This window comes from Eumetopias jubatus, unplaced genomic scaffold (genome assembly GCF_037043125.1).
Source record: "Eumetopias jubatus isolate StellerSeaLion01/CBP00866 unplaced genomic scaffold, mEumJub1_p1.0 scaffold_1, whole genome shotgun sequence".
NCBI lineage: Eukaryota > Metazoa > Chordata > Mammalia > Carnivora > Otariidae > Eumetopias > Eumetopias jubatus.
In genome coordinates, this window is record NW_028274807.1 from 137,381,234 (window position 1) to 137,394,514 (window position 13,281).

General features: G+C 39.6%; 1 protein-coding gene across 2 annotated transcripts; it reads left to right on the plus strand.

Annotated features, from left to right (window-relative positions):
- RPL15 (ribosomal protein L15) lies at nt 1-4,202 on the plus strand. 2 transcript variants are annotated; one of them, XM_028099108.1, is made up of 4 exons: nt 1-57; nt 714-902; nt 1,219-1,355; nt 2,212-4,202. In XM_028099108.1, the coding sequence occupies exons 2-4, from the start codon at nt 731-733 to the stop codon at nt 2,515-2,517; spliced, it is 615 nt and encodes a 204-aa protein (XP_027954909.1). In that variant the 5' UTR covers nt 1-57; nt 714-730; the 3' UTR covers nt 2,518-4,202. The 2 variants fall into 2 exon arrangements, with proteins under 2 accessions (XP_027954909.1, XP_087882525.1); XM_088026399.1 differs by lacking the exon at nt 1-57 and adding an exon at nt 82-163.
- The last annotated feature ends 9,079 nt before the right edge of the window (nt 4,203-13,281 follow it).

The window sequence follows — 13,281 nt, forward strand, 5'->3', positions numbered from 1 at the left end:
CCCAAAAAGGATTGTGGGAGAAAGGCTCTTTCCTTTCCGTCCGGCGGCAGCCATCAGGTAGGCTGTGTTTGTCGAATTCGCTGCTGCATCCGCCGCTCATCTCCCTTCGCCTCAGCCATCCAGACTCGGGGACCCTGCGTCTTCGGAGCTCCTCCTGCCTCCTGTGCGGCGCGAGTTCGAACAGGATGCGGGGCTGCTAGGACTTGGAGAGGCGGCCCCCGGGGCGGGCTAGGGTGGTGATGTGATGGCGGCGCGAATTCGAGCGGGGCCTGGAGCGTGAAGGAAAAGGAAGCATGGGGCTGAGGGATGGAAGGCCGGGCCTAGAGTGTCCTAAAGCGAGGCCTGCGGATTGGGTGCAATAAGGGATTTTTTTCCCCGAAAGTTTCCTTCGGGGATAACGGCTACAGCACCTTCCCCTAAGGGTATCGGCGAGATCTCTGCAGGCCAGGCCCTTAGGGATGCCGCCTGCCGCACTCAGCAGCATTCCTCAGTACTCGTCTAGCGCCATTCATTCATCCAACAAAAATGTACCGAGACCCTCCCTGCGCTGCTCCGCGCTGGGGTCGCAGAGGTGACAGCGCTGCTTTCCCAGGGTGCAGCTATTCCCTACAGTTAATGGAGAGCCATTTTCAGCCTCGGTTTCCTTGTGGCTGGTGGGGAACTAAGATGGACGGGCGCGATCGTCTCATTTTAAATGCATGATGTTTTTTTAGCTCAAAGGTAGGCCAAGATGGGCGCTTACAAGTACATCCAGGAGCTATGGAGGAAGAAGCAGTCCGATGTAATGCGCTTTCTTCTCAGGGTGCGCTGCTGGCAATACCGCCAGCTCTCTGCGCTCCACAGGGCTCCCCGCCCAACCCGGCCCGATAAAGCGCGCAGGCTGGGGTACAAGGCCAAGCAAGGTGAGTGGTCTCTGCATGGATGCGTGGACAAAATTGTGTTCCTGGGGAAATGTGAGAAAACTGCTAATTAGAGGTACTATGGCCCCAATATCAGTGTAGAGTGGGAATGAGAAGTTACTCTTCCTGTGTCATACAAGTACTTTGAAAAACACTGGAATGTGTTTGTTTTTAGAGTAAGTCTTAAATGGGTATTTAACCTTCAGATATACAGTATTTGGCTTATAGTCCAAAATATATTCGACATCGCAGCATTTAGTAGGAAGTTACTGAGTCTTGAGCCGTACAGCTTTTATAAGACCACTGTAAATGTGTATAGGTTATGTCATATATCGGATTCGTGTACGTCGTGGTGGCCGCAAACGCCCAGTTCCTAAGGGTGCTACCTACGGCAAGCCTGTCCATCATGGTGTTAACCAGCTAAAGTTTGCCCGAAGCCTTCAGTCTGTTGCAGAGGTAAGTGATTTTTCAGTAACAGTTGTGTCTGTCACCTCCTGGGGTTGGTGGAGTATTTGAGCACTTTTTCTGGTTAACTTGTACCTAGTGAGCCCTGTTGTGTTTAAAATGGGGTTTGTGATTTTTACTTCATCGTTTACTTAGTATACTAAATGTTGCTGGCAAAGTCAGTCTTTGTTACTAATCTGGCTTTGCTTGTGTATAATGGAAAGTGTTTTATGGTTAGTGTGAACCTTGGAACCTAAGCTTTTGAAGGGCAGTAAACTTTGTCTTGAAGAGCACATCTCCCCAGGTGTACAGAAGCTGCATTTACTCATATGGCTAATTTTTGATGTTCAGTTGTAAGTTGTCTTTCTGGGTTAGTAAATGAAGTTGTGCTCTGTCCCAAAGGTTGGCAAACAAGAATTTGTTGCCTTCTGTAAACTAAAAATGTTTTATTTTTGTTCTTAAAAAAAAGGCAAAGACGACTTAAACTAAGGAGACTATCGTGACCTGCAAAGCCTAAAATAATATGCTAAATATTATTAAAGTTTTGTATGAAGTTTGCTGATCCCTTAGTTGTATTAGAAAAGGACTAGGTTCCTAAATTTTGTTAGATACTAACATTTGTGCCTTGGTCGGGGAGGGGGTGATAATAGGCAATGGTTTCAAATAAGAGAATGTTTCATGTATTATTGTAGTAAGTCTTAATCATATTTGGGGTCCTAGCCTCTGGGAAGATGCTTATAACTATTCAGGTAGTTAAGTGAATGACCTTAGTCTCTTGTCTAGTGTGGTAAACTAAAGGGAATTCTTACTTCCTAATTTCCTTCTATGGGAGATGGAGGCTGACTTTGGGCCTTTTTTCCTGTTCCAGGAGAGAGCTGGGCGCCACTGTGGGGCTCTGAGAGTCTTGAATTCTTACTGGGTTGGCGAAGATTCCACGTACAAATTCTTTGAGGTCATCCTCATTGATCCATTCCATAAAGCTATCAGAAGAAATCCTGACACCCAGTGGATCACCAAACCAGTCCACAAGCACAGGGAGATGCGAGGGCTGACATCTGCAGGCCGCAAGAGCCGTGGCCTTGGAAAGGGTCACAAGTTCCACCACACTATTGGTGGTTCTCGCCGCGCGGCATGGAGAAGACGCAATACTCTCCAGCTCCACCGTTACCGCTAATACAAGTAATGTTTGTAAAAAATCTTACCTAATAAACAATTTAGGACAGTCATGTCTGCTTAAAAGTGTTCTTTAATTTGTCTGTTAAATTGAGTTGTCTGCACATTGTTCCATGAATGCATTGTCAAATTATGAAAGTTAAAGTGCAATAATGTTTGAAGACTTTAAGTGATGGTGTATCTTGTTTCTAATAAGATAAATGCTTTTGTCTTTGCTTTATCTTATTAGGGAGTTTATATGTCAGTGTTTAAAATGCTGTTTGGTATAATAGGTGTAAAATAAATTCTGTAAAAGTGGAATGCAGAAGCTAGCCATGTAGATTTGTTGGTGCATGTAATGAAACCTGCAGCTTCATTGGGGTGATGTAATGCTCTGGTTTACTCTCAAATGGCTGTTATTAGGGGTTTGGAAAGAAAGCTTTTTAAATTGGATTTTGCTTGGAAGTGTGAAGAGTATCCTAGTCTTTAATCATGATCATATGCAGAACAGTGTTAAGTAGGAACCACAATTTTAGGTTGAATCCAATATTCCATTTATGTAACTGGCTTTGGAAAGAATACTTTAAAAGAATGCCACCATTTTTTTAAAGAGAATTGAGTAAACCTACCTGTTTCAGGAGGGTTGTCTTAAAAATGAAAATAAATCCTGCTTGACTGAAGTAAAATTGCCTTGGTCTCCACAGTGTTGGAGTTTGAAGTTACCATAAAATGTAGAGGCTCCTGATTGTATCCCACAGCTCCATGGGATCTGTAGAGTACTGAATTTCCTACAAAGCAGTTAATGGGTTTTACTTGTGTATATGAACACTTAAAGAAATTGGACATTAGATGAGAAGACTAAGATTTGTAAGCTAGTAACCAATGCTAGAATTGGGAAACTGGCTTTTAAGTATGAGGATAAAATTGGCTTTGGTTAGAATTTTAATACTTTATCCATGGTCTTTGTGACCATTATGAATCCACTAGCCACCTTAGGGGGAAAAACAGGGTTGGCTTTAAAAGTCTGTCATTGCTCATCCCAAGTCCTAAGTCATCTTGGATCAACCCACTTAGGCATTCCCATAGGCTGTTGAGAATAGTCATGTAGTTGGTGTCTGTACAAGTCTGTGGTTTCCAACCTAATCCTTAACATGGGTTATCCCCAGTCATTTTTCTCACCCTTAACTCAAACCCCTCAAAATCTTTGCCATTCCATAAACTTGCCAGCCCATCAATTGTGCCACCTTGATGTTAAGTATACCACTATTCTGTTTCCATTCTGTCTTCCCAGTAAAGAGGTTTCTGTTCTCCAGGGTGAATTTTGAGTGTGTAGGAAATAGAGGAATTGCCCCAACTTTTAAGATAGCTGACTTAATCCATAGTTTGATTTCAAAATCGAATTGCTGGTTTCCTTGAACCAGTTTTTGTATTTTTTTCAGGGGTCTTAGGCTCAGTTAAATGATTTCCAGAAAAAGGCTCAAAACCTCTTGAGACCTAAATTCCTTTCCACTCAAAGAGATCCTAAACCATATATATACTTTGTGTGTTAGAGGTTGTTCAACTAAAGGAATAAATGTTTATTAAACTAAAACAGACCTGTTCTCCTTTGTCATCTAATACTAATAAGCAAGCCAAATACCCTAACCTACACAAAATTGTAACGGCAGAAACAGTCACTTTGAGAGAAAATAAAATGTATAGTACTTAGTCTTGAGAGTTTTTTCTTTTGGTTCTTTGGTCCTTGAATGAATTAGAAAAACCCATTTAAATGTTTTTTTCAAACTAAATGCTAGTTTGGGAAGAAGACGGGGAGGGTTCAGCCTAAATGTCAGTGTTCCTTTTTTCCAAAAAGGGCTTGCTTCTATTCTTGCTACCCTATAGTTTGTTCTCCATACTGTAGCTTTTTAAGTGTTGTCATTCCGGTACTGGAAACTGAAGTCCCAGATCCATGATCTTTATACTCTTCCCACCACTGGACTCATTTTCTACTGCTGTCCTCATTTGATACTGCAGGTTCTTTGCTGTTCCTCAGAGAAGCCAAGCACTCTCCTAATGCCTTTATGAGAAAACTCCCAGATCTTAGATGTCACCTTAGAGGCTTTCCCTGACAATCCAACAATTAAAGCAAACAGCTGTTCTCTTTGCATTAATTCTAGATCAGTGAGATTAAAACATACCCAAATCAATTAAAATTTTCTTAGAGCAATTGGTTTCTCACAACCCCACAACTGCAGGTACTAATATTAACTCCCTTTTGCTGATGAGCACAGACATAAGCAACTTGCTCAAGGTCACAAAGGCTGGCTGAATTCAAATCCTCCCAATAAGATTAAGTTCAAATTTTGACTAGGTAATACATTGACATGGCTAAAAATTCAAAAGGTACAATTAGGGTTGACAGTAAAAGTCTCCCTTCAGGAAAAGTCTCAGGTCCCCTCTGGAGGCAATCAATCTGATCAGTTTTTTGGACTTTCATCAGGAGATTCATATATGTACAAAAAACTCTTCTTTTACCCAAGTGTCAATAATATATTGATTTTTTTCATTTAGTTACACATCTCAGAGCTTACTCTGTATCACTTCATGAAGATCTTCCTCGTTCTTTTTTATGACTGCATGATATTACATCATGGATGCATCATAATATGATGTGGCCCCTTCTGATGAACATTTAAAATTATTTCCAATCTGTTGCTTTTACAGAATTTTTTTTTACATATATCTCAGTTTATCTGTAGGATAAATTCCTAGTAGAGTGGCAGAGTTAAAAACTATGTATTGGCCAAGAGATTCTGCTCTGCCAGTCTGATAGGAAAAATGGTATTCTTACCTAGTTTCATTTTTGCACTTGTGAGTGTGGCAGAGGCAGTCATGGGCACACCATAGCCTTTTTTTTTTCCTGGACACATACCTAAACGATGTTTTCCTGGTCCTTTATACATTTAGGTAGGAGTTTTATGACATTCTTGCAGCGGAATGAACACAGATGATACATTACTTCCTCCAAGACGATCAAGGGTTGGTATGCCAGTGGAGGCCAATAATCCAAATAGCATAGCTACAAGATGGAAGAAAGCTGCTCAATCTCTATCAGACTGGGCAAGTGAGAAAATTTTGTGTTAAGCTGCTGTGTTAGTTGTGTTCATTCTTATGGCAGCCTAGCCTAGCTTGACCCTAACTAGTTTAATGAGTAAAGTTGAGCATTATTTATACATTTAAGAGGCATATTTGGGGGCACCTGGGTGGCTCAGTGGTTAAGTGTCTGCCTTTGGCTCAGGTCATGATCCCGGGGTCCTGGGATCGAGCACCCCCATCAGGCTCCCTGCTCAGCAGGGAATCTGCTTCTCCCTCTGCCTCTCTCTGTGTGTGTGTCAATGAATAAATAAAATCAAAAAAAAAAGGAAAAATGTTGGCCTTAAAAAAATGTCTTATGTTTGCTTTACAATGACCTTTCATTATAATCTGTTGTCCATTTTTCTATCAGAATCCATACTCTTTAAGTACCATGTTGTATTAAATGGAGGGTGGCTGCTAGCTCATTGCACAACCATCATTACTCTGCTCTTAAGATTCTTATAGCTGGACCAGTTTCTCACACCATACACAAAAGTAAACTCAAAATTGATAAAAGACCTAAATGTGAGACCTGCAACCATGAAAATCCTAGAAGAGAGCATAGGCAGTAATTTCTCTGGAATTGGCCATAGCAACAGTCTTCTAAATATGTCTCCTCAGGCAAGGGAAACAAAAGCAAAGATAAAGTATTGGGACTACATCAAAATAAAAAGCTTCTGCACATCAAAGGAAACAACAAAACTAAAAGACAACCTACAGAATGGAAGAAGCCATTTGCAAATGATATATCTGATTGGTGGTTAATATCTAAAATATATAAAGAACTTGTACAACTCAACACTGAAGAAAACCCAAATAATGTGATTAAAAATGGGCAAAACACATGAACAAACATTTCTCCAAACAAGACACCCAGATGGTCAATGGACACATGAAAAGATGCTCAACATCACTCATCATTGCCAAAGAGATTCTGCTCTGCCAGTCTGATAGGAAAAATGGTATTCTTACCTAGTTTCAATTTTGCACTTTTGAGTGTGGCAGAGGCAAAGTCATGGGCACACCAAATGCCAATCAAAACCACAATGAGGTTTCACCTCACACCTGTCAGAATGGCTAAAATAACACAGGAACACAAGAAGTGTTAGGGAGAGTGTGGAGAAAAAGGAATCCTCATGCACTGTTGGTGGGAATGCAAACTGGTGTAGCCACTGTGGAAAACAGTATGGAGGTTCCTCAAAAAATTAAAAAATAGAATTACCATATGATCTAGAAATTTCACTCCTGGGTATTTACCCAAAGAAAATGAAAACACTAATTTGAAAAGATAGATGCACCCCTATGTTTATTGTAGCATTATTTATAATAGCCAAGATATGGAAGCAACCCAAGTGTCCATTGATAGATGAATGAATAAAGAAGAGGTTGATTATATGTATACACATACATACACACAATGGAATGTTATTCAGCCTTAAAAAATATTCATATTCAGCCATTAAAAAAGAATGAAATCTTGTCATTTGCAAAAACATGGATGGCTCTAGGGGAAAATAGGTCAGTCAGAAAAAGATGAATACCATATGATTTCACTCATGTGGAATTTAAGAAACAAAGCAAATGAACAAAGAGAAAAAGAGACAAAAAACCAAACTCACATACAGAGAACGAACTGGTGGTTACCAGAGGGGAGGTGGGTGGGGGGGTGGGTGAAACAGGTGAAGGGGATTAAAAGTACACGTATCGTAAGATACCTAGGAATAAATTTAACCAAAGAGGCAAAGTATCCGTACTCAGAAAACTATAAAATACTCATGAAAGAAATTGAAGAAGACACAAAGAAATGGAAAAACATTCCATGCTCATGGATTGGGAGAACCAACATTGTGAAGGTATCAATGCTACCTAGAGCAATCTACACATTCAATGCAATCCCCATCAAAATACCATCCACTTTTTTCAAAGAAATGGAACAAATAATCCTAAAATTTGTATGGAACCAGAAGAGACCCCGAATAGCCAGAGGAATCTTGAAAAAGAAAAGCAAAGCTGGCGGCATCACAATTCCGGACTTCCAGCTCTATTACAAAGCTGTCATCATCAAGACAGTATGGTACTGGCACAAAAACAGACCCATAGATCAATGGAACAGAATCGAGAGCCCAGAAATGGACCCTCAACTCTATGGCCAACTTATCTTTGACAAAGCAGGAAAGAATGTCCAATGGAAAAAAGACAGTCTCTTCAACAAATGGTGTTGGGAAAATTGGACAGCCACATGCAGAAGAATGAAATGACCATTTCCTTACACCACACACAAAAATAGACTCCAAATGGTAGAAAGACCTAAACGTGAGACAGGAGTCCATCAAAATCCTAAAGGAGAACACAGGTAGCAACCTCTTCAACCTCAGCCGCAGCAACTTCTTCCTAGAAACATCGCCAAAGGCAAGGGAAGCAAGGGCAAAAATGAATTATTGGGATTTCATCAAGATTAAAAGCTTTTGCACAGCAAAAGAAACAGTCCACAAAACCAGAAGACAACCGACAGAATGGGAGAAAATATTTGCAAATGACATATCAGATAAAGGGCTAGTATCCAAAATCTATAAAGAACTTATCAAACTCAACACCCAAAGAACAAATAATCCAATCAAGAAATGGGCAGAGGACATGAACAGACATTTTTCCAAAGAAGACATCCAAATGGCCAACAGACACATGAAAAAGTGCTCACCATCGCTCGACATCAGGGAAATCCAAATCCAAACCTCAATGAGATACCACCTCACACCAGTCAGAATGGCTAAAATTAACAAGTCAGGAAACGACAGATGTTGACGGGGATGTGGAGAAAGGGGAACCCTCCTACACTGTTGGTGGGAATGCAAGCTGGTGCAACCCCTCTGGAAAACAGTATGGAGGTTCCTCAAACAGTTGAAAATAGAGCTACCATACAATCCAGCAATTGCACTACTGGGTATTTACCACAAAGATACTAATGTAGGGATCTGAAGGGGTACATGCACCCCAATGTTTATAGCAGCAAAGTCCACAATAGCCAAACTGTGGAAAGAGCCAAGATGTCCATCGACAGATGAATGGATAAAGAAGAGGTGGTATATATACACAATGGAATATTATGCAGCCATCAAAAGGAATGAGATCTTGCCATTTGCAACGACGTGGATGGAACTGGAGAGTGTTATGCTGAGTGAAATAAGTCAATCAGAGAAAGACATGTACCATATGACCTCACTGATATGAGGAATTCTTAATCTCAGGAAACAAACTGAGTGTTGCTGGAGTGGTGGGGGGTGGGAGGGATGGGGTGGCTGGGTGATAGACATTGGGTAGGGTATGTGCTATGGTGAGCGCTGTGAATTGTGCAAGACTGTTGAATCACAGATCTGTACTTCTGAAACAAATAATGCAACAGATGCTAAGAAAAAAGAAAAAGAAGAAGATAGCAGGAGGGGAAGAATGAAGGGGAGTAAGTCAGAGGGGGAGACGAACCATGAGAGACAATGGACTCTGAAAAACAAACAGGGTTCTAGAGGGAAGGGGGGTGGGGGGATGGGTTAGCCTGGCGATGGGTATTAAAGCGGGCACGTTCTGCGTGGAGCACTGGGTGATTTGCACAAACAATGAATCATGGAACACTACATCAAAAACTAATGATGTAATATATGGTGATTAACATAACAATAAAAATTTTTTTTAAAAAAGTACACGTGTCATGATGAGAATTGAGTATAGAATTGTTGAATTGCTATCTTGTACACCTGAAACTGATACAACACTATATGTTAATTATATTGGAATAAAAAATACTCTTTTTTTTTTTTTAAAGATTTTATTTACTTACTCATAAGAGACAGAGAGAGAGGCAGAGGGAGAAGCAGGCTCCCAAGGAGCAGGGAGCCCGATGCGGGACTCGATCCCCGGATGCCGGGATCATGACCTGAGCCGAAGGTAGATGCTTAACCATTTGAGCCACCCAGGCACCCTAAAAAATATTCTTAAAGGTAACTTTCTGTAGAATAAGTTTTGGAAACTCAACTGTTCATTTTATCCTTTTGATTCTGAGCTCTGGTTTCATCTCTAAATTCTGAAATTGCTAAGGGATATTAGTAGGTATATTGTATCAGTAAGGGAGACTTGATTAAGCTATAGTAACAAACATTCCCCCCAATCTCAGTGGCTTAAAATAATAAAGTTTTATTTCTTGCACATACTACATGTTCACTGAAGGTTCATCATGGTCCTCTCTCCAGAAACCAGGCTATTAGAGTAGCCATTATCTGGAACATTGCCATGTGGCCATGGCAAAGGACAAAGAGAGTACAGTATAGCATGCCCTGGCTTTTAGTGCTTCTGCTCAGAAGGTTTTCTGAAGGAAGTCTGAGATCAAGGGTAAGGAGATGAAATTTTACCATGTGCCTGGAAGGAGAGGAAGAACCATGTATTTGTGAACAGCTCTAATAGCCATCACATACACTAATCCATTTGATTTTCTTTTGTCCTTGTACACGTGGGAGGTATTGTGGAGAAGAGCAAAAAATCTGCTGCAAAGGTGGAATAGTTAGCTTGTACCTTTAAAACTCAGAGCATTCAAATTTAGTGAATCATCTGGAACACACACTTCACAGCTCACTCTCAAATCTTAGTAAAGGACGACTCATCCCCCCAGATTGATCAAACCGTTTAATTTAATTGGTATGCTGTGAATATCTGAACTCTTTTGCTTGCAATTCTCATTGTCATTTAAAGAGAGGTTGATTATTTGGCAGTCCTAGTTGGTTTAGAAATAGTAATTGATAGGTAATGTAATTATCGGTCATCTAATCACTGAACTTCTATCTCTGAGACTGTAAACAGACCATTTAGGTTCCAGAGATTGATTTTTTTAAGTTTATTTTTGGTAATCTCTACACCCATCAGGGGACTCAAACTCATGATCAAGTGATCAAGAGTAGCATGCTCTTCGGACTGAGCCAGCCAGGCACCCCCAAAGGTTGATTATTAACTAAGCTAGGAAGCTTCACTTATCAGAAAGGAAAATCCAAAATATGATCATCCACATTAAAGAATTTTGTCCGTTGGCCTATAGTTGGATTCTATGGGTAGGATCTTTTAGAATCTATTGCTGCCAAGACACCCAGCATTAATATTGTGATTAGGATAAGAAATTGCTAAACGTTCCACTCCCTCCTAATTTAGTTCTCTAATTTGTTCATTCTTGTTAGTTTTTGTATGGTATATGTTGGTATAATGAATGGTCATAGATTTGTTCCTCTATGTCCTCACTGTACCCTGGTTCTTCTTTTTCTTATAGTTACTCAGTGAAGAGAGAACTGGAGGCACCCAATGTAAGATCAATAACAAAACCTAAGAACAAGACCAAGAAGTGCCAAACCCAAAGATAGACATCACCACTGAAGATGTTAGCTGTCAACTGAAAAGTTTCCCTAATGTAACCCATCCTACAATATAATGGTAGAAATTAACATGTCTAAGGCTACAATATCATTGATTGTTTTCATGTGATTTATAAAATACTTCTGAAGTTTTGAAAATGCTTTGAGCAACAGAATTATCGTTTCAAAATGGTGCTCTTCCTCTTATTACTCTTCATAAATGTCACTTTGTTTCAAAAGCCACTGCCTTTTTTTCTACCTCAAGAAGCAAGAAAAATCTCAAATAAACAGCCTAACCTTACACCTAAAGGACCTAGAAAAAGAAGAACAAAAAGAAAACCCAGAATCCGTAGAAGAAAGGAAATATTAAAGATTAGAGCATAAATAAAGTAGAAACTAAAAAGCAATAGAACAGATCAATGAAACCAGGAGCTGGTCTTTGAAAAGAGCAGCAAAATTGATACACCCGATTCATAAGAAAGAGAGAAAGAGGGAGAGAGAGAGAGAGAGAGAGAAAGAACTCAAATAAACAAAATCAGAAATGATAGAGGGGAAATAACAACTGACACCACAAAAATACAAAGGATTATAAGAGAATATTCTGAAAAATTATATGCCAACAAATTGGACAACCTAGAAGAAATGGATAAATGGGTAAATTCCTAGGAACATATAACCTCCCAAAACTAAATCAGGAAGAAATAGAAATTTTGAATTGACCAATTACCAGCAATGAAATTGAATCAGTATTCAAAAAACTCCCACCAAACAGAAGTCCAGGACCAAAAAGCTTCATAGGTGAATTCTACCAAACATTTAAAGAAGAGTTAATACCTATTTTTCACTAACCGTTCCAAAAAATAGAAGAGGAAGAGAAATTTCCAAATTCATTCTATGAGGCTAGCATTACCCTGATACCAAAACCAGATAAAGACACCACAAAAAAAGAGAACTACCGGCCAGTATCTCTCATGAATATAGATATAAAAAGCCTCAACAAAATATTAGCAAACAGAATCCAACAATACATTTTAAAATCATTCACCACTACCAAGTGGGGTTTATTCCCGGGGTGCAAGTGTAGTTCAATATTTGCAAATCAGGGGCGCGCGGGTGGCCCAGTTGGTTAAGTGATGACCTGTGAAATGGGAGAAGATATTTGTAAATGACATATTTGATAAAGGGTTAATATCCAAAATATATAAAGAACTTCTACAACTCAACACCAAAAAAAACCAAATAATGCAATTAAAAATGGGCAGAACACATGAACAAACATTTCTCCAAAAAAGACACACAGATGGCCAAAAGGCACATGAAAAGATGCTCAACATCACTCATCATCAAATAAATCAAATCAAAACCACAATGAGATACCACCTTGTATCTATCAGAATAGCTAAAATAAAAAACACAGGAAATAAGCGTTGGGTAGAGTGTGGAGAAAAAGGACTCCTCGTGCACTATTGGTGGGAGTGCAAACTGGTATGGCCATGTGGAAAACAGCATGCAGTTTCCTCAAAGAATTAAAAGTAGAATTACCATATGATCCAGAAATTCCAATCCTGGGTATTTACCCAAAGAAAATGAAAACACTAATTTGAAAAGATATGTGTACCCCTATATTTACTGTAGCATTATTTACAATAGCCAAGATATGGAAACAGCCCAAGTGTCTACTGACAGGTGAATGGTTAAAGAAGAGGTGGTATTTATCAACACAAAGAAATATTACTAGGCCGTAAAAAAAGAATGAAAGGTTGCCATTTGCAACAACATGGATGTATCCAGAGGGTATAATGCTAAGTGAAATAAGTCAGTCAGAGAAAGACAAATACCATATGATTTCACTCATATGTAGAATTTAAGAAATAAAACCAACAAAATAGGGGGAAAAAAAAGAGAGAGGCAAACCAAGAAACAGACTCTTAACTATAGAGAACAAACTGGTGGCTACCAGAGGGAGTGGGTGAAACAGGTGATGGGGATTAAGAGTACACTTATCATGATGAGCACTGAGTAATGTACAGAAATGTTGAATCACTACGTTGTACCTGAAACGAATATAACACTGTGTGTTAACTATACTGGAATTAATATAAAAAAACAAAAACAAAAGCCACTACTTTTTTCAATAAAATAAAACTTTAATCTCAAGGTCTTGTAGATTTGGAATGGCCTCCAAGTGGGATTGGGTGGCCAGACTATTCAAGACTCCCTTGACCTTCTAGGGCTCTTAGTGGTCACCTCTGTTACCACCATGACCCCCCGTTAATACTCTGTAGTGTAGC